The sequence below is a fragment of the Scyliorhinus torazame genome, chromosome 13, assembly GCF_047496885.1.
Source record: "Scyliorhinus torazame isolate Kashiwa2021f chromosome 13, sScyTor2.1, whole genome shotgun sequence".
In the NCBI taxonomy this organism is placed as follows: domain Eukaryota; kingdom Metazoa; phylum Chordata; class Chondrichthyes; order Carcharhiniformes; family Scyliorhinidae; genus Scyliorhinus; species Scyliorhinus torazame.
The window spans coordinates 14,533,009-14,559,828 of NC_092719.1; the positions used below are offsets into that span (position 1 = coordinate 14,533,009).

The window sequence follows — 26,820 nt, forward strand, 5'->3', positions numbered from 1 at the left end:
GTTTCTCCGCCCCCCCCCTCATTGGGGAAGCTCATACTCCCACAGGATTGTGGGATTGTCATTAGTCCCCAGCTAATGGTAAGTAGGCAGGTTATAACATCCCTCTCCTCCCTTCCCCCCCCCCCCCCCCCCCAAAGTCCAAGGAATCCACCGAAGACCCTGGCGAAGGAGGGCGTCGGACTAGTTTTGCCGCAGGCCGGACACCATTTGCACGCGGCGCTGGATAAGGCGGCGTGTAACGAGACGGAGACCGGCGCTTCTGTGATGAACGGCGCAACGGTTGTACATCCACGGCCCGTGGACCCGAGGATTCCCCCTCTGATGCATCCTGTGTCTCCATCTCAGAGTCAGAGTCTGCTGCCTCCGTCATGTCATCGTCTCTATCTCCATTCGGTCCCGTAACGACCTGCGCAGGCTTCGAGTGAGGCACCAGTGGAAGATTGTGAGGACTACCGTCCTTTGTCTCTGGTTTCTGCGACTGTAAAAATGAACTCCGGGGGCGGGGAATCTTTTGAGGGGATAGTCTTCTGGACCGAACGTGGTCTACATGTTTGTGCTGGAGACTACCCTGGGCTTGCACCTGGTAAGATATAGGGCCCGTTTGGCGAAAGATTACACCAGGAACCCACTGGGCACCACCAACAAAATTCCGAACGAACACTGGGTCACCGGGCGCAAACTGCCGAATCGGCCGATGCCGAGGAAACCCCTGTCCCTGCCGTTCTTGTGTGCGGCGTACTTTTGCGCCAATGTCCGGGAAAACCATACTAAGGCGGGTGCGAAGTCTCCGGCCCATTAGGAGTTCTGCGGGAGCTACCCCAGTCACCGCATGGGGGGTGGTCGTATACGTAAACAAAAAGCGAGCCAGTCTCGTGTCCATTGATCCGGAAGACTGCTTCTTTAGGCTTCTTTTGAATCTCTGCCAACCCATTTGAAGCCGGGTGGTAAGGGGCAGTGCGGATATGGCAGATGCCGTTCATCTTCGTGAACCTTGCAAACTCCTCACTCGTGAATGGAGTGCCATTATCCGTGACCAGCACCTCGGGGAGGCCATGCGTCCTAAACGACAAACGCATCTTTTCAATTGTTGCGCAGGACGTTGTCCCCTGCATCTTATGCACCTCTAGCCATTTAGACTGGGAGTCAATTAATAGAAGGAACATGGATCCTTGAAAAGGGCCTGCGAAATCTGCATGCAAGTGTGCCCAAGGCCGCCCTGGCCATTCCCAGTGATGTAGGGGCGCGGCCGGCGGAAGCTTCTGAATGTCCTGGCAAATGGAGCAGTTTTGGGCCACCTTCTCAATGTCGGTGTCGAGGCCTGGCCACCAGACATAACTCCGAGCCTACATTTTCATTTTGGCCACACCTGGATGCCCATTGTGCAAGTCTGTTAGTATCAGCTCCTGGCCTTTTTCCGGGACAATCACACGCGTCCCCCACAAGAGGATGCCGTCTTCCACGTTGAATTCTGACAGCTTGGAGGAAAATGCCCGCAACTCGCCTGGGAGCTGTCTATGCTGCCCACCATACAGGACTATGTGCCGAACCTTTGACAGGACTGGCTCCGTCTGGGTCCACTCACGGATCTGTGATGCCGTGACAGGCAAGGTGTCCATAAAATTTAGGGTTGCAATCATCTCACCGGTCGTGGGGGTGGACATGGGGCCGATCGATAAAGGCAATCGGCTCAGTGCGTCGGCATTTGCTATCTGCGTACCTGGTTTGTGCTCCAGAGAATACTCGTATGCAGCGAGCAACAAAGCCCAGCGCTGGATCCGTGCGGAAGCAATGGGCGGTATTGGCTTATACTCTCTGAAATGTCCCAGCAGAGGCTTATGATCAGTCACGATAGTGAAATGGCGGCTGTACACGTACTGGTGGAAATGGCGTTTCACCGCAAAAGCCACTGCCAGGCCCTCCTTCTCGATCTGCGCGTACTTTTTCTCCGCTGCAGTCAATGTGCGGGAGGCGAAAGCTATCGGTCGCTCGGCCCCGTTCTCCATCTTGTGGGACAGGACAGCCCCAATACCATACGGGGATGCATCACATGTGACGAGCAAAGGCTTTCCAGGATCATAGTGGGTTAGTAACCCAGACAACGACAATTGTTGCTTTACCCGCTGGAAAGCGGTTTCTTGCGGCTGACCCCAAACCCAGGTGTGATTTTTCTTTAGTAGAAGGTTCAAAGGGGCCAGCGTAGTTGCCAGATTGGGGAGGAACTTCCCGTAATAGTTTACGAGACCGAGAAAAGAACGAAGATGCGAAGTGTCAGTCGGGGCAGGGGCCTGTTGAATTGCACGCACCTTCTCTGCGACGGGGTGCAAACTTTCGCGGTCCACCCGATAACCTAGGTAGACTACTTCCTTTGCCTGAAATACGCACTTTGTGCGACGTAAACGGACTCCAGCCTCTGAAAGGCGTCTTAAGGACAGCCTCCAGATTTTCCAAATGTTCCTGCTCCGACGTCCCTGTAATCAAAACGTCATCTAAGTAGACAGCAACACGTGGTAAACCTCTCAAAATGCCCTCCATAACACATTGAAAAATTGCGCAGGCAGAGGATACTCCAAAGGGCAACTGTGTAATTCATACAGGCCCCAGTGTGTATTGATCGTTAAATATGGTCGGGAGGCAGGATCCAGCTCCAACTGCAGGTAGGCGTGACTCGTATCTAATTTTGTGAACGAGAGTCCACCTGCAAGCTTCGCGTAGAGATCCTCTATGCGAGGCATTGGATATCGGTCTAGTCGGGAAGCCGTATTCACTGTAAGTTTATAGTCGCCACACAAACGAACTGTGGCATCTGGCTTCATTACAGGTACAATTGGTGCTGCCCAGTCAGCAAAACGGACGGGCCTGATAATACCCAAACTCTCCAAACGAGTGAGCTCCCCTTCTACCTCCTCGAGCAAGGCGTAAGGCACCGGGCGCACCCGGAAATAGCGCGGCGTGGCTCCTGGTTCGACTTGGATACAGGCTATGGCCCCTTTTATTTTCCCCAAACCAGGCTGGAATACATCTGGGTATCGTCCTAGCACCTCAGTCAACCCTTCAGAAACTGTTTGGAGGATGTGCTGCCATTGCAACCGCAAATGGCGCAACCAGTCCCGACCCAACAGGCTGGGCCCATGGCCGCGCACCACGATAAGTGGGAAACGCCCCTCCTGGCGTCCATAAACAACAGGGGTCATTGTAGTTCCTGCAATGTCCAGTGGTTCCCCCGTGTAGGTGGCCAACCTGGCCTGTGAGTCGGTTAATGTAAGGGTCTGTATACCCTGCTTGATGCGGTCGAATGTCCTCTGGGCGATCACGGAGACCACTGCGCCAGTGTCTAACTCCATCTCAAGCGGGTGGCCATTGACCCGTACTGTCACCTTAATGGGGGCCACACGGGGAGCTGCCACACAATGCAGCTGCAGGCAGTCGTCCTCCATCTCCACGTCCTCAGGAGTAGTCGCCGCAGGTTCATCCACATGGAAGGTACGGCCCCTGGGCTGGTCCCAGTTACGGCCCCTGGGCTGGTCCCAGTTTCGGTCGGAATGACGGCGCCTCTGGCGCCCCCAGGACCGCCGTCCGCGACGGGGTCAGCGCCTACAAGTCTGACACGGACATGGCTCCTCATCCATTGGTTCTGGAGAAGGCTCCCTTCGGGGAGGAATGTCCGACGGCCACTGGCGTCGGTCCGGACGTTGCCTTGCCCAAGGTACCGCAGGAATGCGGGGGGAAGTTTTCGGACGGAAGGGGTTGCGCCCCAAGGCATGCACTTCCATTCCCTGTAGCTCCTGCACTCCTCGTTCTGCGCTCTCTCGGGACAACACTATTTGAATGGCCTGTTGAAAAGTCAATGTTGGCTCAGCCAACAACTTTCTCTGGGTGGCCGCATTGTTAATACCGCAAACCAAACGGTCGGGTAACATTTCTGACAAGGTCTCACCATAGTCACAGTACTCCGCAATCCTGCATAGCCTGGATAGAAAATCGGCAAGGGATTCTCCAGGGGTCCTCTCAGCGGTATTAAACCGGTAACACTGGACTATCGTGGACGGGGTTGGGTTAAAATGTTGCCCCACTATATTCACAAGTTCATCAAACGTTTTGGTGTCCGGCGCAGCTGGGTACGTAAGGCTCCTAATCACCCCAAACGTATGCGGGCCGCAGGCGGTGAGCAATATGACCACCTGGCACTTGTTTTCGGTGATATTATTTGCCCGGAAATAGTACCGCATCCGTTGTGTGTACTGGTTCCAGCTTCCCAGCGCAGCATCAAAAACATCCAAACGTTCGTACAGAGGCATACTTCCCTTGCTGCACACTCCTTCCTGCTGTTTCCAAACTGGCCAGCTGCATTTATACATGGAGTTTACTAATGGTTTCTCCGCCCCCCTCATTGGGGAAGCTCATACTCCCACAGGATTGTGGGATTGTCATTAGTCCCCAGCCAATGGTAAGTAGGCAGGTTATAACACCTTGCCAGCAGCTTTGCATCTACATTCAAAAGAGAGATCGGTCTATACGATCCACAGCTCTCTGGATCCTTATCCCGCTTCAAAATAAGGGAAATCGATGCCTGTGATAATGTTGGGGGAAGGACTCCCAGCTCCTTGGACTCATTAAAGGCCTTTACCAAGAGCGGCCCCAGTAACCCAGAAAACTTTTTGTAAAACTCCACCGGTTATCCATCAGGTCCCGGGGCCTTACCCGATTGCATCGCCCCCAGTCTGTCTATCACCTCCCCATGCCCGATTGGGCCTCCCAAGCCTTCCACCAATTCCTTGTCTATCCTTGGGAATTCCAGCTCCCCCCCCCCCCAAGAATCTCTTCATACCCTTCTCCCCGACTAGGGGTTCCGATTTATAAAGTCGGCTATAAAATTCCCGAAACACATCGTTCACCCCCTCCGGGTCCACAACCACCTTCCCCCTTGTATCCTTTACTTTCCCAATTTCTCTCGCCGCCTCCTGTTTCCTCAGCTGATACGCCAACATCCTGCTGGCTTTTCCCCCATATTCATACACCGCCCCCTTTACCCTCCTCAGCTGCCCCTGTGCCTTACCTGTGGACAAGAGCCCACATTCCATTTGCAGTCTCTGATGTTCCTTCAGGAGCCCCTCATCTGGAGACTCTGCATATTTCTTGTCCACCTGTAAGATTTCACCCACCAGCCTGTCCAACTCCGCCCGTTCAGTCTTCTCCCTGAGAGCCTGAATTGAGGTGAATTCCCCCCCGATAACCGCCTTCAGTGCCTCCCACACCACCCCTGCCGAGATCTCACCCGTATCATTACTCTGTATGTACCCCCGAATGGCCTCCCTCACCTGCTCGCACACCTCCTCCTCCGCTAGTCGTCCTACATCTAACCGCCATTGAGGCCGCTGGACCTTTACTCCCTCGCAGGTCTCCCCCGAGTGTGGCGTGGTCTGACACCACAATTGCTGAGTATTCAGTACCCACAACCTCCGCCAGCAACGCTTTGTCCAACACAAAAACGTCTATCCTGGAATACACCAAGTGCACATGGGGGTAGAATGAAAACTCCTTACTCCTTGGCCTCCCGAATCGCCACAAATCCATCCCTCCCATGCGCTCCATAAGCCCCCGAAGCTGTTTTGCCATTTCTGACACCTTTCCAGACCAGGGACTCGACCGGTCCAGTCTCGGATCCAGGACCGTGTTGAAATCCCACCCCCATAATCAGTCGGTGCGAGTCCAGGTCCGGAATCTTCCATCGCACCCTTCTAACAGACTCAACGTAATCCCAGTTTGGGGCGTATATATTCACCAGTACCATGGCCATTCAGTCCAGCTTCCTGCTGACCATAATAAATCTAGCCCCCCGGAGTGCCTCTATCTTCCCCACCTTGAATGCCACCTTTTTGTTGACCAGAATTGCCACTCCCACCCCCCCTTGTTTTAAAGTCCAATCCCGAGTGAAACACCTGCTCGACCCATCCCTTCCTCAATCTAACTTGGTCTCCCAGCTTTAAGTGTGTCTCCTGCAGCATGGCCACGTCCGCCTTCGGTTGCCTCAAGTGTGCGGACACATGGGCTTACCGGCCCATAAAGATGTGCAGGGTAGGTGGGTTGGCCACGCTAAATTGCCCCCTTAATTGGAAAAATGAATTGGGTACTCTAAATTTAAAAAAAAAAAAAGAATTTCAGACTTTCCAGCAAAGGCTCCAGCTTTGATTTTGCTAACCTAGCTGTCGTAGAAGCAGGCAGATTCTTGCACCTGTGGGGATGACAAGTCCGCTGACTAGGTGTTGTACCGTCATACCACCACACTAGGTATTGTCCGGTTTTTGTGAGGGGGTGTAGGTGGGAGCCGGTGGGTGGAATGACAGAGAAATGGAAGGAACGGGATGGGGATTTTATAGGATGGGGATTTAAAGAAACATTAAATCCCCATCCTGTAAAAAAAAAATATTGGATTCTCCGCGAAGGTTCTGCAGGTCTCTGCTTTTTTTTTTACGAAGTGAAATTTAAGTTTGATTTTATTTGGACTTCCGGGTGCGGCGATGACCAGCTAAGTCGCACGTTTCGGCAACTCCCGGTGGAACGGATTTTTGGGCTCTTAATAAGAGCCCCAACGGCAATTTAAACGGCTAGAAGCACTGTGCGGTAAACCAGAAGGGAATCCCCCCTGGAAACTGATGGAAAAAGGAGAGGGAAGTGGCCAGATTGCAGTGGATCCTTTGGAGCAGCGGCAAGGAAGGCAAGCAAGAACCAAGATGGCGACGGAAGGTGGCAGTTTAACATGGGGCCCTGAACAACAAGAGTTTTTGAAATGTTGCGTGGAAGAACTTAAAAAGGAAATGAAGAAGGAGCTGTTGGCCCCGATATTACAGGCGATCGAAGGGCTAAAGGATGAGCAAAAGACTCAGGAGCGGGAGCTTCGGGTCGTGAAGGCAAAGGCTGCCGAGAACGAGGACGATATACAGGGCCTGGTGGTGAAGACGGAGATGCACGAGGCACACCATAAACTAAGTGTGGAAAGACTGGAGGTGCTGGAGAATAACGCGAGGAGGAATAATTTGAGGATTCTTGGTCTTCCTGAAGGTGCAGAAGGAGCAGACGTCGGGGCATATGTGAGCACGATGCTGCACTCGTTAATGGGAGCGGAGGCCCCGGCGGGTCCGCTGGAGGTGGAGGGAGCATACCGAGTGATGGCGCGAGGACCGAGAGCAGGAGAAATTCCTAGAGCCATAGTGGTGAGATTCCTGCGTTTTAAGGACAAAGAGATGGTCCTTAGATGGGCAAAGAAAACTCGGAGCAGTAGGTGGGAGAATGCGGTGATCCGCGTATATCAAGACTGGAGTGCGGAGGTGGCGAGAAGGGGGGCGAGCTTTAATCGGGCCAAGGCGGTGCTTCACAAAAAGAAGATAAAATTTGGAATGCTGCAACCGGCAAGACTGTGGGTCACATATCAAGGGAGGCACCGCTACTTTGAGACGGCAGATGAGGCATGGACTTTTATTGTGGAAGAAAAACTGGAATAAGCGGGTTATTAAAAAAGAACGTTTGAAACAAAGTGGTGGGGCGAGTATGGGGGGGCGAAGAGGGGGGAAAAAGGGGGGAAAGATGAGTTTTATGTTATTAATCCTGCGATGTGGTAACTTTTCTCTCTTCCACAGGTGGTGGTGGAGGGAGGAAGGGAGGTGGAGGAGATGGGGCGTTGGCCATGGGGGGGCGGGGCCAAAAGGGAAGCGCGGGCTTTGTTCCCGCGCTATGATAATCATGGCGGGGATAGGGAAGCAGGAAGGAGGGGACGTTGCACGGTGCGAGCCGAGGTCACGGGGGGAAGCCGAGGTCGGCCAGAGTTTGCTGACTTCTGGGAGCAACATGGGGGGTGTAACTATGCTAGTGGGGGATCTAGCGGGGGTGGGTGGGAGGGGGGAGTTACTGGGTTGCTGCTGCTGGGGAGAGGGGGGAGCCGGAATGGGGTGGGGTGGGCGGGGGGGCACCGCCTGGGGGGGACACAGCTGCGTGGGAACCGGGTGAGGAGCTGGAAAAAGGGGATGGCTAATTGACAAGGGGAGGGGTAAAAAGCCCCCCAACCCGGTTGATCACGTGGAATGTGAGAGGGCTGAACGGGCCGATAAAGAGGGCACGAGTACTCGCACACCTTAAGAAACTTAAGGCAGACGTGGTTATGTTACAAGAGACGCACTTGAAACTTATAGACCAGGTTAGACTACGCAAAGGATGGGTGGGGCAGGTGTTTCATTCGGGGCTAGATGCGAAAAACGGGGGTGGCTATACTAGTGGGGAAGCGGGTTATGTTTGAGGCAAAGACCATAGTGGCGGATAGCGGGGGCAGATACGTGATGGTGAGTGGCAAATTACAGGGGGAGGCGGTGGTCTTGGTGAACGTATATGCCCCGAACTGGGATGATGCCAATTTTATGAGGCGTATGCTAGGACGCATCCCGGACCTAGAGGTGGGAAAGTTGGTAATGGGGGGAGATTTTAATACGGTGCTGGAGCCAGGGCTGGACAGGTCGAGATCCAGGACTGGAAGGAGGCCGGCTGCAGCCAAGGTGCTTAAAGATTTTATGGAGCAGATGGGAGGAGTAGACCCGTGGAGATTTAGCAGACCTAGGAGCAAGGAGTTTTCGTTTTTCTCCTATGTCCACAAAGTTTATTCGCGAATAGACTTTTTTGTTTTGGGAAGGGCGTTGATCCCGAAGGTGAGGGGGATGGAGTATACGGCTATAGCCATCTCGGATCACGCTCCACATTGGGTAGACTTGGAGATAGGGGAGGAAACAGAAGGGCGTCCACCCTGGAGAATGGACATGGGACTAATGGCAGATGAAGGGGTGTGTCTAAGGGTGAGGGGGTGCATTGAAAAATACTTGGAACTCAATGATAACGGGGAGGTCCAGGTGGGAGTGGTCTGGGAGGCGCTGAAGGCAGTGGTTAGAGGGGAGCTGATATCAATAAGGGCACATAAAGGAAAGCAGGAGAGTAGGGAACGGGAGCGGTTGCTGCAAGAACTTCTGAGGGTGGACAGGCAATATGCGGAGGCACCGGAGGAGGGACTGTACAGGGAAAGGCAAAGGTTACACGTAGAATTTGACTTGCTGACAACGGGTACTGCAGAAGCACAGTGGAGGAAGGCACAGGGTGTACAGTATGAGTATGGGGAGAAGGCGAGCAGGTTGTTGGCCCATCAATTGAGGAAAAGGGGAGCAGCGAGCGAAATAAGGGGAGTGAGGGATGAGGAAGGAGAGATAGAGCGGGGAGCGGAGAGAGTGAATGGAGTGTTCAAGGCATTCTATAAAATATTATACGAAGCTCGGCCCCCGGATGGGAAGGAGAGAATGATGTGCTTCCTGGACCGGCTGGAATTTCCTAAGGTGGAGGAGCAGGAGAGGGTGGGACTGGGAGCACAGATCGAGATAGAGGAAGTAGTGAAAGGAATTAGGAGTATGCAGGCGGGGAAGGCTCCAGGACCGGATGGATTTCCAGTCGAATCTTATAGGAAATATGTGGACTTGCTTGCCCCGATACTGATGAGAACCTTTAATGAGGCGAAGGAAAGGGGACAGCTGCCCCCGACTATGTCGGAGGCAACGATATCGCTTCGCCTAAAGAAGGAAAAAGACCCGCTGCAATGCGGGTCCTATAGACCTATTTCCCTCCTAAATGTAGACGCTAAGATTCTGGCCAAGGTAATGGCAATGAGGATAGAGGATTGTGTCCCGGGGTAGTCCATGAGGACCAAACTGGGTTCGTGAAGGGGAGACAGCTGAATACGAACATACGGAGGCTGCTAGGGGTAATGATGATGCCCCCACCAGACGGGGAAGCGGAGATAGTGGTGGCGATGGATGCCGAGAAAGCATTTGATAGAGTGGAGTGGGATTATTTGTGGGAGGTGTTGAGGAGATTTGGCTTTGGAGATGAGTATATTAGATGGGTACAGCTGCTGTATAGGGCCCCGATGGCGAGCGTGGTCACGAATGGACGGGGGTCTGCATATTTTCGGCTCCATAGAGGGACGAGGCAGGGATGTCCTCTGTCCCCATTATTGTTTGCACTGGCGATTGAGCCCCTGGCAATAGCATTGAGGGGTTCCAGGAAGTGGAGGGGAGTACTCAGGGGAGGAGAGGAACACCGGGTATCTCTTTACGCGGACGATTTATTGGTGTATGTGGCGGACCCGGCGGAGGGGATGCCAGAGATAATGCGAATACTTGGGGAGTTTGGAGAATTTTCAGGATATAAGCTGAACATGGGGAAAAGTGAGCTGTTTGTGGTGCATCCAGGGGAGCAGAGCAGAGAAATAGAGGACTTACCGCTGAGGAAGGTAACAAGGGACATTCGCTACTTGGGGATCCAGATAGCCAAGAATTGGGGTACACTGCATAGGTTAAACTTAACGCGGTTGGTGGAACAGATGGAGGAGGACTTCAAGAGATGGGACATGGTATCCCTGTCACTGGCAGGGAGGGTACACGCGGTTAAAATAGTGGTCCTCCCGAGATTCCTCTTTCTGTTTCAGTGCCTCCCGGTGGTGATCACGAAGGCTTTTTTCAAAAGGATTGAGAAGAGTATCATGAGTTTTGTGTGGGCCGGGAAGACCCCGAGAGTGAGGAAGGGATATTTGCAGCGTAGTAGGGATAGGGGGGGGCTGGCGCTACCGAGCCTGAGTGAGTACTACTGGGCCGCCAACATCTCAATGGTATGTAAGTGGATGGGAGAAGAGGAGGGAGCGGCGTGGAAGAGATTGGAGAAGGCGTCCTGTAGGGGGACTTGCCTACAAGCCATGGTGACGGCGCCGTTGCCGTTCTCACCGAAGAAATACACCACAAGCCCGGTGGTGGTGGCTACTCTGAAAATTTGGGGGCAATGGAGACGGCATAGGGGAAAGACGGGAGCCTCGGTGTGGTCCCCGATAAGAAATAATCATAGGTTTGCTCCGGGGAGAATGGATGGGGGATTTGGAACATGGCAAAGAGCAGGAGTAACACAATTGAGAGATCTGTTTGTAGATGGGACGTTTGCAAGTCTGGGAGCGCTGACCGAAAAATATGGGTTGCCCCAAGGGAATGCATTCCGGTATATGCAACTGAGGGCTTTTACGAGGCAACAGGTGAGGGAATTCCCGCAGCTCCCGACGCAGGAGGTGCAGGATAGAGTGATCTCAAAGACATAGGTGGGGGACGGTAAGGTGTCAGACATATATAGGGAGATGAGAGACGAGGGGGAGATTATGGTAGACGAGCTGAAAGGGAAATAGGAAGAAGAGCTGGGGGAGGAGATTGAGGAGGGGCTGTGGGCTGATGCCCTAAGTAGGGTAAACTCATCGTCCTCGTGTGCCAGGCTAAGCCTGATACAATTTAAGGTGTTACACAGGGCGCACATGACTGGAACACGGCTTAGCAAATTTTTTGGAGTAGAGGATAGGTGTGCGAGATGCTCGAAAAGCCCAGCGAATCACACCCACATGTTCTGGTCATGTCTGGCACTACAGGGGTTTTGGGTGGGGGTGACAAAGGTGCTTTCGAAGGTAGTGGGGGTCCAGGTCGAACCAAGCTGGGGGTTGGCTATATTTGGGGTTGCAGAAGAGCCGGGAGTGCAGGAGGCGAGAGAGGCTGATGTTTTGGCCTTTGCGTCCCTAGTAGCCCGGCGCAGGATACTGTTGATGTGGAAGGAAGCCAAGCCCCCGGGTGTGGAGACCTGGATAAATGACATGGCAGGGTTTATAAAGCTGGAACGGATCAAGTTCGTCCTAAGGGGATCGGCTCAAGGGTTCACCAGGCGGTGGCAACCGTTCGTCGAATACCTCACAGAAAGATAGAGGGAATGGAAAAGAAGAAGGCAGCAGCAGCAACCCGGGGGGGGGGAGGAGGAACCAGAAGGACTCTCAGGGATGTTAATATATAAGTATAATATGTACAGGTTGTTGTTATAGATAATTGTATATTGGACTGTTAAAACATATTTTTGGAGAATATTTATCTGGGACAAGGCAGTTGCTATTTAGTTTTGTTTTTGTTTATATATTATTTATTTCTTGTTTATAAAACTGGCCATTGTTATTTATATTGTTATATTACTGTGTAAAGGATACACAATGTACTGTGATGGTTGGCCAAAAATTTTCAATAAAATATTTTTTAAAAAAAAGTTTGATTTTATTTAAACATTTGGATTTGTTCGATGCTGTTCTTCTTACCTTGTGTCAAACACCAGTTGGTCCAATGTGGCGGGGCGGGGGGGGGGGGGAGGAATCAGAACAGTAAGCCAGCAAGTGTAGAGACTGGGGATGAGCATGGTACCAGGGCCCATCTGGCTAAGAGGAAGGGTAGGCTGCGGGAGGTCGGACCCAGTGGGCCTGGAGGTCTGGAGTGTATTTGCTTCAATGCACGGAGCATAACGGGTAAGACAGATGAACTTAAAGCCTTGATTTGCGCGCGTAACTTGGATATGGATGCGGTAATGGAGACTTGGTTAAATATGGGACAGGACTGGCAGCTAAATATTCCGGGATATAACTGTTTTAGGCGAGGCAGGTAAAAGAGGTGGGGAGTTGCAATATTGGTTAGAGAACATATTAAAGCTGTACAGAGGGAGGATACCTTGGAAGAATCAAGTAACAAGGCATTGTAGTCACTGTCCATGTTTGCACGTTCTCCCCGTGTTTGCGTGGGTTTCGCCCTCACAACCCAAAGATGTGCAGGGTAGGTGGATTGGCCACGCTAAATTGCCCCTTAATTAGAAAAAGAGAATTGGGTACTCCTAAATTTAAAAAAAAACTAGCACTGTGGGTAGAACTCAGAAATAGGAAGGGGGCAGTCACTATGATGGGGGTGTACTACAGGACTTCCAACAGCCCACAGGAAGTTGAAGAACAGATATATAAGCAGATTCTGGATAGATGTACAAATAATAGGGTTGTTGTGGTGGGAGACTTTAATTTTCTTCATATTGACTGGAAATCCCTTGGGGGTTAGGGATCCAGTTGGTGAGGAATTTGTTAAGTGGGTCCAGGAAGGTTTTTTGGAACAATATGTGGATAGTCCGACTGGAGAGGAGGCTATATTGGACCTAGTGCTAGGGAACAAGCCCGGCCAGGTCATCAATGGGGGAACATGTGCCGAACAGTGACCACAATTACGAATACTCATGGAAAAGGACGAGTGTTGTCCTAGGATTAAGGCGTGAAATTGGGATAAGGCTAACTACAACCAGATGAGGCAGGATTTGGAGGCTGTTGTTTGGGAGTGGCTGTTTGAGGGTAAATCCACATTTGGCATGTGGGAGTCTTTTAAGGAGCAGTTGATGGAAGTGCAGGACTGGCATGTGCCGGTGAAAAGGAAAGGCAGCATTCAGGAACCATGGATGACCAGGGAAATTGCGAGTCTAGTCAAAAAGAAAAAGGATGCAATATGAGGACTGGGCAACTAAAAACAGATGAAGCACTTGAAGAATACAAGGAAAGTAGAAAAAAGCTCAAGCAGGGAGTTAGGAGGACACATGTCCTTAGCAAACAGGTTTAAGGAGAATCCCAAGGCATTTTATATGCACATTAGGAACAAGAGGGTAGCTAGAGAAAGAGTTTGTCCACTCGAGGACAAAGGAGGGAAATTATGTGAAGAACCAAAGGAAGTAGGTGAGGTCCTTAATGAGTATTTTGCATCGGTATTCACAAAGGAGAGGGACATGTTGATTGGTGGTGTCTCAGATGGATGTGTAAACACTTTAGAGCAGGTCGTTATTACGGGGGAGGAAGTGTCAGGTGTGTTAAAAAGCATTAAGGTAGATAAATCCCCAGGGCCAGATGGCATCTATCCCAGATTACTGAGGGAGACAAGAGATTAAATCTCTGGGCCTCATATAGAAATCTCTGTTTCCTCGTTGGCCACAGGTGAGATATCAGGGGATTGGAGGATAGCCAATGTTGCCCCGTTATTTAAGAAGGGTAGCAAGGCTAACCCGGATAATTATAGGCCATTGAACTTGACGCTAGTGATAGTGAAATTGTTGGTAAAGATTCTCAGAGATAGGATCTATGCACATTTGGAAGTGAATGGTCTTATTAGCGACAGACAACATGGTTTTGTACGAGGGAAATCATGTCTCACTAATTTAATTTTTGAGGAGGTGACAAAAATGATTGACGAGGGAAGGGCTGTGTATGTTGTCTACATGGACTTTAGTAAAGCATTTGACAAGGACCCTCATGGCAGGTTGGTGCAAAAGATTAAATCACATGGGGTTAGAGGTGAACTAGCTAGATGGATTCGGAACTGCCTTGAAGACAGAGGGTAGCAGTGGAAAGGTGTTTTTCCGAATGGAGGTCTGTAATTAGTGGTGTTCCGCAGGGATCTGGAACCTCTGCTGTTTGTAACATATATAAATGAGTTGGAAGAAAATGTAGCGGGTCTGATTAGCAAGTTTGCGGATGAAACTAAGATTGCAGGAGTTGTGGACAGTGATGAAGATTGTCCGAGAATATAGCGGGATATAGATAGGCTGCAAAATTGTGCGGAGAAATGGCAGATGGAATTTAACCCGGACAAATGCGAGTTGATGCATTTTGGTAGATCCAATTCGGGAGATCCATTTCAGGTGGGAGCTATAAAAAATGGCAGAACCACCCGGAGCAAAGCCACACAGGGATTTAGGTGTGCAGATCCACCGATCCTTAAAAGTGGCAGCACAGGTGGAAATGGTGGTAAAGAAAGCATACGGCATGCTTGCCTTCATAGGACAGGGTAGCGTGTGTAAAAGTTCACTAATTATATTGTTATATAGAATGTTGGTTAGGCCACATTTGGAATACTGTGTCCCATTTTGGTCTCCACACTACCAGAAGGACGTGGAGGCTTTGCAGAGAGCACAGAAAAGGTTTACCAGGATGTTGCCTGGTATGGAGAGTATTAGCTATGAGGAGAAATTGAATAAATTGGATTGTTCTCACCAGAGAGACGGAGGCTGAGGGGCGACCTGATAGAAGTTTATAAAATTATGAGGGGTATAGATAGGGTGAACAGTTACAAGATTTTTCCCAGGGCGGAAATGATAATTACAAGGGGGCACAAGTTCAAGGTGAGGGGGGGTAGTTTCAGTGGATATGTGCGGGGGAAGTTTACACAGAGGGTGGTGGTGGCCTGGAGTACGCTGCCAAGTGAGGTGGTTGAGGCAAATACGTTAGCGACCTTTAAGACTTACCTGGATAGGCACTTGAACAGACGGGGTATAGAAGGATACAGGCGTTTGGTCTAGATAGGACACGTGATCGGCGCAGGCTTTGAGGGCTGAAGGGCCTGTTCCTGTGCTGTATTGTTCTTTGTTCTTTTGTCAGATGAGTTGCGATATTCGTGGCAATTTCCAGTTTTGTCAAGACTTCTCGGAGAAATTGGATGAACCATATCAGAAAGCCGTCGCGAGGATATTGAGTGTGGGGCGTGTACTTTTAAAACCTGTACTGTCTTTGAGAGTTTGTATGATTGTTGAGGGTTAACTAGCCCTTTTCAGAATTAAAACTGCAATTTTATTGCTGTACCGGACGGTGATGTTTTCCTGTTTTATTTTGCAGAAATATTTAATATGGTGCCACCCACCTCCAGTCAGTTTACACAAGAAATACTTCCAATCCTGCAGCAGGCATACCTGGACTCTTCATCGCGGAGTTACTTTCAGTACAACCAAGTGACATTAGTGAATAGTACAAAACTTCTAGATCAGGTATTGAGAGCACGCAAAGAATCTGACCGACATTGAGATTTTGTCTTCGACACAATGATTTTCGTTACTGTGGTAATGCTAACTTAGGTTTTGCTGATAGTTTTCCTGCTTTTCAGACTTGTCTGCTGGACATTGGGAGTAGGTTCTTGAGCATGCGACTCCCTTCAATCAGATCCTGGCTGATCATTTCCCTCGACTCCACTTTACGTTCATGTTCAAACATTTATCGATCTGAGTCTTGAATTTAAAAAAAAAACTTTTTCCAATTATGGGACAATTTAGCGTGGCCAATCCACCTACACTGCACACCTTTGGGTTGTGGGGGTGAGACCCACGCAGACAGGGGGAGAATGTGCAAACTCCACACAGCCAGTGACCCGCGGCCAGGATCGAACCTGGGACCTCGGCGCATTGAGGCAGCAGTGCTAACCACTGCACCACCGTGCCGTCATGAATATGCTCAATGACTGGGCATCCTAGAGAATTGCAAAGATTCACAACCCTTTGAGTGACGACATTTCTCCTCTGCTCAGTGCTAAATGGCTTCAACCTTTTTTTTTGTGTGTTGTGATGGAGAATTTGCACCTACAGGATAGGCTTTGCCGCAAATCCGGGACACATGGACTAAACTGGAGCAATAACCACAATTATATAGTGACAGGTGCTTATTTTAAAGCAAATTGTGGATGAATTGATCACTATTTGAAAAAGGTAGCTGCAAAAAACAGCTGCTTCCAAATCCACCAAAGCAGCGAACTGCGGGTGCTCAAAATCTGAAATTTAAAAAGCGAGAAATGCTGGAAATGTTCACTTGACCCGGCAGCATCGATGGAGTGAGAAAGAGTTAATATTTCAGGTCGTGACCCTTGTGTCACAACTAGGAGAACTTTGAGATGCACAGTTTGTAAGCGAGGAAAGGAAAGGAAAGGATTGCAGAAAACAAGGGACGGGACCGAGAATCGCCGGGGCAGGCGTGAATCCCCCCCCTGCCGGCTGCCGAATTATTCGGCGCCGGGGATTTGGCAGGGGTGGGAATCGCGCAGCGGCGGTCGGCGGCCGCTAGCTGCGGCCCCCCCCCCCGGCGATTCTCTGGGCCGAGTGGCTGCCTGTTTTCGGCGGGTCCCGCCGGCGCATGTTTCAACAGGTACTTACCGGCGAGGCCTGGTTCTGTGGGCGGCCTCCGGGGGGGAGAGAGATTTGGCCCCGGGGGGGTGCCCCCATGGTGGCCTGGCCTGGCCGCGCCGCGATCAGGGCCCACCGATCCGCACTCTATTCCTCCGTGCCGGCTGGTGTACTGGTCCGTGATGGCCGGCGCGGAGATGACCCCCCCCCCCCCCCCAGCGCATGCGCTGGGATGATGGCAGCACACGCTGGCGCTCCCGCGCATGCATCAACTCGCGCCGGCCGCGGAGGCCCTTCGGCGCCGGTTGGCGTGGTGCCAAACCCCTTCGGCGCCGGCCGGCAGGGCACAAACCACTCCGGCGCCGGCCTAGCCCCTGAAGGTGCGGAGAATTCCGTACCTTTGGGGCAGCCCGACGGCAGAGTGATTCACGCCACTCCTTCCCGCCGGAGTTGCCCGCCCTGCCGGTTCGCGGAGAATCCCGCCCAAGGTCTTTGATGGGGTGGAAGGCAGGAGACATTAGCTGGAAAGTAGGGGAATAGTGAAAGACAAAAGGTAACGGGGCAAGATATGTCAAATGAAGGTGTAAATGGCAAAAACAGAATCGCCACCAACAGCTGCCACTGAAAAGGTGGGGGCAAAGGATATGATTAAGAATTATTTTACTCTGGCAGCACGGTGGTGCAGTGGTTAGCACTGATGCCTCACGCCGAGGTCCCTAGTTCGAATCCCAGCTCTGGGTCACTTTCCGTGTGGAGTTTGCACATTCTCTCCGTGTTTGTGTGAGTTTCGCCTCCACAACCCAAAGATCTGCAGGATAGGTGGATTGGCCACGCTAAATTGCCCCTGAATTGGAAAAAATGAATTGGGTACTCTAAATTTATTTAAAAAAAAGAATTGTTTAACTCCATGTTCAATCCAGAAAGCTGTGAAGTACCTTATTTGAAGATAAGGTGCTGTTTGTTCCACGAGCTTAAATTCAGTTTTATTTGGATCGGTGCAAGAGGCTAAGGCCAGAGAGGTCAGAGTGGGAATGGAGTGGAGAATTAAAACAATGGGAGACTTCTCAGCTTGGGGTCCTACTTGTCAATTGAAAAGCAGTCAACCGATCTGAATTTGCTCTCCCAATGTGGAGTAGAGCACGTAGAGAGCAGGGAATATTGAAGTACAAGTAAATGACTGTTCCACTTGGGTTGAGGAAGTGCTGTGACAGGGACAAAGAAACTGGAAGAATGGATTAGAGTTCTCACGGGAAGAATCGACAAGGTAATCGTGGGTGTTTTTAAAAAAAAAAAAAAAAAAAAAAAATTCATTCTTGGGCTATGAATGTCACTGGCAAAGCCAGCGTTTATTATCCATCCCTAATTACCCTCGAAGCTGGTGGTGAACTGCTACAGTCCATATGGTGTATATATATCCACAGTGCTGTTCGGAAGGGAGTTCCAGGATTTTGACCCAGCAGCAGTGAAGGAAGGATAATATATTTCCAAGTCAGGATGGTGAGTGACGTGGAAGGGGAACTTGCAGGAACTTGCCCCTGCTGCCGTTGTTCTTCCAGGTGATAAAGATTATGAGTCTAGAAGGAGCCTTGGTGAATGGCTGCAGTGGATCTTGTAGATGGTACACATGGCTGCCACTGTGCGTTGGTGGTGGACGAGGTGAAGGTTGAAGGAGGTGGATGGGGTGCCAATCAAGCGGGCTGCTTTATCCTGGATGGTATCTAGCTTCTTGAGTGTTGGTGCTGCAGACATCCAGGCAAATGGAGAGTATTCCATCACTCTCCTGACTTGTGCCTTCTGGATAGTGGTCCAGTTTTGGTGAGTCGGGAGTTGAGTAACATGACTTGGTATCAAATTAAGTATTTTAACTTGCATGCCCAGGTTTAGACTCAGTGGCTTCATTCTGGTTGGTTTAAGAGACGTCCCGTTGTTTGCTGTATTCACACAGATCTCAGGTCCACTGTAGAGGATCCTGAGCTATAACTACATGTCCAGTGTGAAACCACATATACTTTTGTATGGATAAGTGTAGGTGTAATGAACACTATAGTTCCATTAGTTCGCCACCGATGCAAAATCTGGGCCAAGACCGTTACTCGCACAAGTTTTTTTTTGTCATTTGGAAGAGGAGAGCATAACATTCTATTTATTAATTGCAGTTCAATGGTTACCGGTTGGACCTGCAGGAGAAAGGATGCAATAAAGAGGAGCTTGCTGAATCCTTCGCTTTTTTATCGTTTGAAACAGAAAATCAGGTAAAAATAGAAAATGGTATTTGGGGGAAAAATAGATATCTTTTGAAGCTTTATTACACCAAAGACTCTTTTTAAATTGCAATTTGGTGTACTTTTGAAAATATAGAGGGTAGGGAGGGGATGCATGTTTTTAAAAAAACATTTGGAGTGTGCAATTATTTTTTTTCCCAATTAAGGGGCAATTTAGCATGGCCAATCCACCTAACCTGCACATCTTTGGGTTGTGGGGTTGAAACCCACACAGACACGGAATGAATGTGTAAACTCCACATGGACAGTGACCCGGGGCCAGGATTCAACCTGGGTCCTTGGCGCCGTGAGACAGCAGTGCTAACCATTGCAACACGGTACTGCCCTTGTGGGGATGCATGTTGAAGGCAAATCTGTATCACATCTTCATACGGGGGATACTGAGAATTTCTCAATTTCATCCAAACTGTGATAATGTAGTTCTCTAACACAGTTCTGCATACCTAATACTAGTCGTATTTTTCTATAAGCATATAGACATTAATTGGGATAGTCCAGGATCTTGGAGGAAGACGAATATGTATCACAAGGAATGGGATAGTGTTTGTATGGATCTAATTGCTATAATGAAGTTTTGATTTGGGTTTTCTTTATGCCGATACCTCTTGCTTTAATGTTGCAGGCAAAAGCTGTCTGTCAAAACGGATTGAAGGTTGGGGGCAGTAATATTACAACTCTCGGAGATCCACTGAAGGGTAAGATTTAAAAAAAAACTATTCAATATGTTTATAAACGAACATACATACACACGTTGGGTGGATTGTAGTGCTTGTTCATTGCAGGAAGTGAATACTGTTTTCGCTGGCAGGAAGCCAGTGGCTTCCGTTAGATCATTCCAGTAATGTGAACTTGCTGAAAAATAAGCATGTTGTAAAAGTTTAGTGCACCCAATTCATTTTTTCCAATTAAGGGGCAATTTAGCAAAACCAATCCACCTAGCCTGCACAGCTTTGGGTTGTGGGGGTGAAATCCACGCAGACACGGTGTTGCTCGTTTTAGCCTTAGTTTAATTACTCTTGTTCTATCACCTTTGCTCTTCAGTCGCCAGGTATCTTTCTGATACCGCCAAGTCCGAGTAATGATCAATAATCCAACACACCGCTTAGTAAGAGTTAAATCAACGCACATTTATTATATACAGCAATCAATACTTATACATTAATTCTACTTCTAAGCTACTTCCTACAACTAACAGGCCAATACTTAACTTTGGAAATGGCCCACCAGGTCAGGGAAACGAATGGCCTTTCGTATGGGTTCTGAGCCTGCGGGATTCAAAGCTGATACAGGTCGATAGTCAGGAGTGCCTATCTTGTAGCGAGCGTTGGAGTGAGACTTGCAGTTTCTTGCGGCTGTTGTAGAGGGTCAGCAGAAGGGTCTTGAAGGGTGCGGAGAGGAGAAGAAGGGGAAGAGTGCAGAAGAGTCGATTTGAACGTGGCCCCTATTCTTATAGTCCCCAGGGGCTTCCCGCCTTTCGGGGCGGACCCTGTACCTGGTTTCAAGTGATTGGACCTGGTCCCAATCACTTGGTTCGATATTCTCCAAAGCTGGAGCGAATCCTTGATCGAGGGGTGGTCATCCACCTCTCTTTGTGTCAGCTCCTGCTGGCGCCAAAAAGTCTGGGTTGGCTTTGTGTGTCTAATTTGTATCAATTGTTCCCGGGGATTGCTGATTAATATTCAGATGGCTGGTGTGTTGTCATGCTGATGGCTGCAGGTATCGGTTCTGTCTGGCCTCCCCAGAGACGAATACACAGTTTTGCCTGCAGCTGTCTGTTTGAGTCCTGTTGGCTGATTTTCCCATCAGCCTCTTCCGTTTGCCATTTTAAATCGGGGTTTGGCCATTCTAATCGGGAGTTAGCTATTTTAAGCGGCTACAACGGGGAGAATGTGCAAACTCCATACGGAGAGTCACCCAGGGCTGGGATTGAACCTGGGTCCTCAGCGCCGGAAAAAAGCATGTTATTCAGATACCATATTAACCAATTGATTTTGTAGTGCAAGTTCCTTCCTTCCTTTGGGGCCAGCGAGCCAGGTGGTCAATGGTTTTTGCACAAGGACGATAATTGTAATTAATTGTTAACTTGTTCCTGCAATCTTACTATTGCCGCTAAGCTTTGTGCTGCATTGCAAACGCCTGTGCGCATACCTCAGCTAGGTGTGCCAGTTTGTAAGTAAATCATTGGCTTTTATGTCTTAAACCAGTCTTGCGTACTGCTTTGTATCACATATCCAATGGGATGTTTGTTTAGGGTGCTCCGTTTTTGAGCATGTAAAATGTTCAGTAACACAGCTTCTCCACTGAGAGATCCCGGGAAAGTGGCATTAGGAACTCTTAGGATTATTCCCGTAAATATTGCAAAGTGTAAATGTCCCATGCTATTGAAAATGCATCTCTGTACTTTTAGCTCCTCCTCTTCTCTGTCCTTTGGCCCTGTCGGAGGTGGGCAACTCTCCTCTACCTTCATTGATAATGTTTGCTTTTTTTCACTGGAAGCTCCTCCCTCTGAGATGACTTCCTTTGGGAAGGAGGATCCAAGGAAACAAAAGAAAATTTAGCACATTTCCCTAAATGTGCTGGGGACAGCACAATTAATTCCATTGAAAGTTTTTAATATGTTATAAACTTAACATGCATACACATGGATCATAGGAAGTGAGTACTGTATTTGCTGGCAATAAGCCAGCAGGCTGCCATTAGTTCTTTTAAATAATGTTCAATAACGGAAGCATTAGGGGGAATTTCGGCTGATGTTTCAGAGGAGCATAGGTTGATTAATTTGGTGCTACAGTGTTGTAGCATTATCTCTGACCCGCAAGTGAGATATGGGACAATCCTACAATCTTAGTAGCGCTGGTCAGATTTGTGGAATATTTCTTCATGATTGGGCACACCTTCAGAGATAAGGGTCAACTTCGGAATATTCCTTTACATACACATGTTTGTGAATAGATCTCCATAAGGAGATTGATCAAAGCTACTGATGTGCAGAGTCGTTGAGAGCAAGAGTCAGCAAACGTGGGAGAATGGACAGGCAAGGAACAGCCATAGACAGAATGGTTGAAACTGGGGAGGCACAACACTTTGTGGTGCCCCGGCCGGGGTTGGTTGGGGGGGGGGGGGGCTGCCATTCCGTAGGGCAGTGGCCCACTTTAGATATCTGGGGGTGCAGGTGGCACGGGACCTGGGGGGGTGCTCCGTAGGTACATTATTACTAGCTTGGTGGGGAGGGTAAAGGCAGACATGGCAAGGTGGGATGGTCTTCCTCTGTGGCTGGCAGGTCGGGTGCAGGCGATTTTAAATGAATGTGTTGCCGTGTTTTTTGTTTATATTTCAGTGCCTGCCCATCGTTTTATCAAAGGCGTTTTTCAAAGGGGTTTTTCAAGGAGGTGGAGAAGTTGATTACCTCGTTTATATGTGGAGGAGGGGAGGTGGCCAGGATCAGGAAGGTACTCCTGCAGGGAGGACGGCAGGCAAGGGGGTTGGGCCTACCCAATGTATTGTATTATTACTGGGTGGTGAATGCTGAAGGGGGTGGGGGGGGGGGGGGGACAGATCCCAATGGATCAGAATGGAGGAGAGTCTGTGCAGGGGGTCCCGACCCGCCGATGGGATTCTGCGTTACGCCGGCCGGTCAATGGGGTTTCCCATTGTGGGGCAGCCCCACGCCGTCGGGAAACCCCCCCCGGGCGCCGGCAAAACGGAGCATCCCGCCGGTGGAGAATCCCGGCCCATATTTTTGAGCCAGGGAAGTGGGATGGGAGGTTTCGGAGATGGCAGGAGAGGGGAGTTAGGGTATTAAAGGACCTGTTCCTGGGAGGTTGTTTTGCGAGGCTGGAGGGGAAATGTGGATGGTTCAGGGGGAAGTATTTAAATATCTGCAGCTCGGGGATTTTGCCAAGAAGGAGGTTCAGAGCTTTCCGATAGCGCCGGCCTTCACATTGTTGGAGGAAGCATTGACGACTGGGGGAATGAAGAAAGGTGTGGTGTCGGCGATGGGGGAAGGACAAGGTATCCTTGGAGGGGATTGAAGCAAAGTGGGAGGTAGAGTTGGGGGAGGGTATGGAGGAAGGGCTGTGGTGTGAGATGCTCCGGAGGGTAAACGCTTCAACCTTGTGCGCGAGGTTGGGGCTGATATAGTAGAAGGTGGTATACAGGGCGCACCTCACGAGGGTGAGGATTAGCCGACTCTTTGAAGGGTGGAGGATGTGTGTGAGCGCTGTGGGAGGAGCCCCGCAAATCATGTTCACATGTTTTGGTCCTGTCCGAAACTAGAGGGGTAAAGGAGGGAGGTTTTTAAGATCGTCTCAGAGGTGGGACATCTGTGAGTTTCGACCCTAGGAGCCAATTCTGGGGTGTCGGACCGGCCTGGGCGCGGATGTTTTAACCTTCGCCTCGCTGATTGCCTGGAGGCGAGTCCTGTTGGGGTGGAGGTCAGCTTCTCCTCCCTGTGCCTCGGCTTGGCGGGGGGGGGGGGATCTGCTGGAATTTCCGACGCTCGAGAAGGTGAAGTTTGAGCTGAGGGGGAGGGGGAGGATGGACGGGTTTTACAATTCATGGGCTTTGTTTACCTTGCACTTTCAAGAATTGGAGGGGGGTGGTTGAATACATTTTTTACTCTTCACTGTGTCTGGGATGACCATTGATTCCCCTTTAGTCTTTTTTGTTTTGTTCTATTAGGAATGTAGGGTGATGTTTGGGTTTGTATGTTGAAGGGGATGCTGGTTGGGGGATTGATATTGTATTTGTTATTGTTGGTGATCTTTTGTTTGCTGTGTACTTGATGAAAATGTGGGGAATAATACAAAATTTTTTTTAAAAAAAAGAGAAACTGGGGAGGCAGTTTAGTTTCACATCCAGTACCTTTCATCTGAATCACGGCTGGACTCTCAATGAATTGCTGCTCAGTTTCAGTTCTGCTACTTACCGCAGCTGAACAGTTGGTTTGAAATGATGTCACGAGAGTACTTGTGTGAGATTACATTGTTAATGAGTTCACGTTTTTTCTTTTCTGATGGAAAGGTTGTAATCGGACCCCCCCCCCCCCTCAAGGATTCTATTGAAAGGGAACTAGGTATTTCAGTATTTCTTTTTTTCATAAACATTTTATTGAGGTGTTTTTTTGGCATTGTAACAGCAGCAAAATAAGAACAATGTACATAGAACATTACAGCGCAGTACAGGCCCTTCGGCCCTCGATGTTGCGCCGACATGTGCAACCACTCTAAAGCCCATCTACACTCTTCCCTTATCGTCCATATGTCTATCCAATGACCATTTGAATGCCCTTAGTGTTGGCGAGTCCACTACTGTTGCAGGCAGGGCATTCCACGCCCTTACTACTCTCTGAGTAAAGAACCTACCTCTGACATCTGTCTTATATCTACCTCCCCTCAATTTAAAGCTATGTCCCCTCGTGCTAGACATCACCATCCGAGGAAAAAGGCTCTCACTGTCCACCCTATCCAATTCTCTGATCATCTTGTATGCCTCAATTAAGTCACCTCTTAACCTTCTTCTCTCTAACGAGACTATAAACATAGTGCAAATACCACCTGTATTTCAGTATTTTAATATTACCGAGTTTTAAACTGTGTTTACAGAAGTGTAAACTTGATGTGGTGTTACTTTTCATTGAGATTATTAACTGATGTTGTTGCAGCGCTTTGAAGAACAAGATAAATGGCTCCCCTCCACCAATACCGTGTCTTCGGCAATGATCCTTCCATAGATACCCGAGGCACACCCTCCTCATTTGTTTTGTTTTACCTTCGCTTGGTATGGAATTTTCTGTGATCCGAATAATGGGAATGGATATAATAGGTGGGATTCGCCCAACGGGAGTCCTAAGTGCCGATGCCAGAGTAAAAACTGGAGTGTTTTACTCCAGCGTCGGCACCCGTTCCCAGACCCCTATTCTCCTCCCTTCGTGGGGCTAGGAGGGGCAGTTTGGGCCGGCGCCAACTCACGCATGCGTGGTGGCCGTCCTCCCCCAGGCCGACCCGCACAAAAATGGCGCATGGAGCCAGGCTCACCGGCGGAAGAAAGGAGGCCCGTCGACAGAGAGGCCGGCCCGCTGATCGTTGGGTTCCGATCGTGGGCCAGGCCACTCCGGAGGGCCTACCTGGGCTGGGAACCCCCCCCCCCCCCCCCCGCCCAAAAGGCTGCTCCCGGCCCTTGAAGCCCCAGGTCCCGCTGGCCCGAGAGCAGGTTAGAACGGCGCCGGCGGGACTGTCATTTTTTTCGCCGGCCGCTCGGCCCATCCGGGCCGGAGGTATTCGCACGGCGCTGGTTTCTGGGGGGGGGGGGGGGGGGGGGGGGGGGGATCGCGTGCGGTGGTCAGGGCAGCGTGGCGCAATTCACACGGCGCCCCGGTGATTCTTAAACCCAGAATTGGGTGGCAGAATCCCGCCCAATAAGTTTGGCTGTTGCACACCCTGATCCCTCAAGTGATAAATTTATGCAATAATTTGCTGGGAAACCTATTAATGAGCCTAGGAGAACTGACGCTAAGAAATACAGAGGGACTTTGAGGTGCATGTCCACAGACCCCTGAACATAGAACAGTACAGCACAGAACAGGCCCTTCGACCCTCGATGTTGTGCCGAGCATTGTCCAAAACCAAGATCAAGCTATCCCAGTCCCTGTCATTCTGATACACTAATACACTCTACATTTGCTGAAGTAAACAAACCAGCACATACAGCAACCATTGGAAATCAAACAGCAATAATAAGAATAATCTTTATTATTGTCACAAGGAGGCTTGCATTAATACTGCAATGAAATTACTGTGAAAATCCCCCTAGTCGAGGCAGCAGAATAGGTAGCTAAGGGGTTAAGAAGGCATTTTGGATATTTGCCTTTATTAGCTGATGCATAGTGTCATGTGAGAGTACCTGTAAGAAATGGGTGTTTATAAATGGGTGTGTATATATGTATCTGTAGTGAGAGTACCTTTAAGAAATGGATGTTTATTACTGCAGTGATGTCAGAGTGGAGCTGGGCTTTTGACTTTCGTTTTAGGCTGTTTGCTGCAGGGTGTGTTTTAGTTTTGTTTTCAGTGTTGGAGCTGAAGCCAGACAGAGCAGGTGTACTGCTGTTCTCTCTGCCATGAAAAGACTATCTCTTGATCATTTGGTGAATTCAGAATTATAAATGTTCTCAGTAGTGAATGTAAACCTAATGTGCTTCTGTTAAAAGGTGTTTCTTGGGTCTTCTGGATGTTGTTTGGGAAGTTATTAAGCATAACTTAGTGTTGTATTCTTTAGGGGTTGTATTTTAATTAATGGTTGCTAAGATGCTCACTGTTTGTTTTAAAAAGGTTAACTTGAGTTCATAGAATAAACATTGTTTTGCTTTAAAAAATACATTTCCATTTCTGCTGTACCACACCTGTAGAGTGGGCCGTGTGCTCCCCATACCACAATCTAGTAAAAGTTGTGGGTCAGGTGAACTTCATGATACACTTTGGGGTTCTCTAAACCCTGGCCCATAACAATAGAATATAAGAGCGTGGCGGTTACGATGGATGAAACACTGGTTAGGCCACAGCTAGAGTACTGTGTGAAGTTCTGGTCACCACACTATAGGAACGACGTGATTGCACTAGAGAGGGTGCAGAGGAGGTTCACCAGGATGTTGCCTGAGTTGGAGTGTTTCAGCAATGAAGAGAGGCTGGTTAGGTTGGGGTTGTTTTCCTTGGGGCAGAGAAGG

At 49.7% G+C, this 26,820-nt stretch overlaps 1 protein-coding gene across 5 annotated transcripts in view; it reads left to right on the top strand.

The window, feature by feature from the left end:
* The window catches only part of LOC140387852 (uncharacterized), a 180,924-nt gene that overhangs the window by 44,498 nt on the left and 109,606 nt on the right, over positions 1-26,820 (top strand). For all 5 annotated transcript variants that reach the window (XM_072471096.1, XM_072471098.1, XM_072471097.1 and 2 more), the window contains exons 2-4: positions 15,551-15,699; positions 18,978-19,073; positions 19,726-19,798. In XM_072471096.1, the coding sequence (XP_072327197.1) occupies positions 15,551-15,699; positions 18,978-19,073; positions 19,726-19,798 (318 nt within the window). The remainder of the gene's footprint in view (positions 1-15,550; positions 15,700-18,977; positions 19,074-19,725; positions 19,799-26,820) is intronic.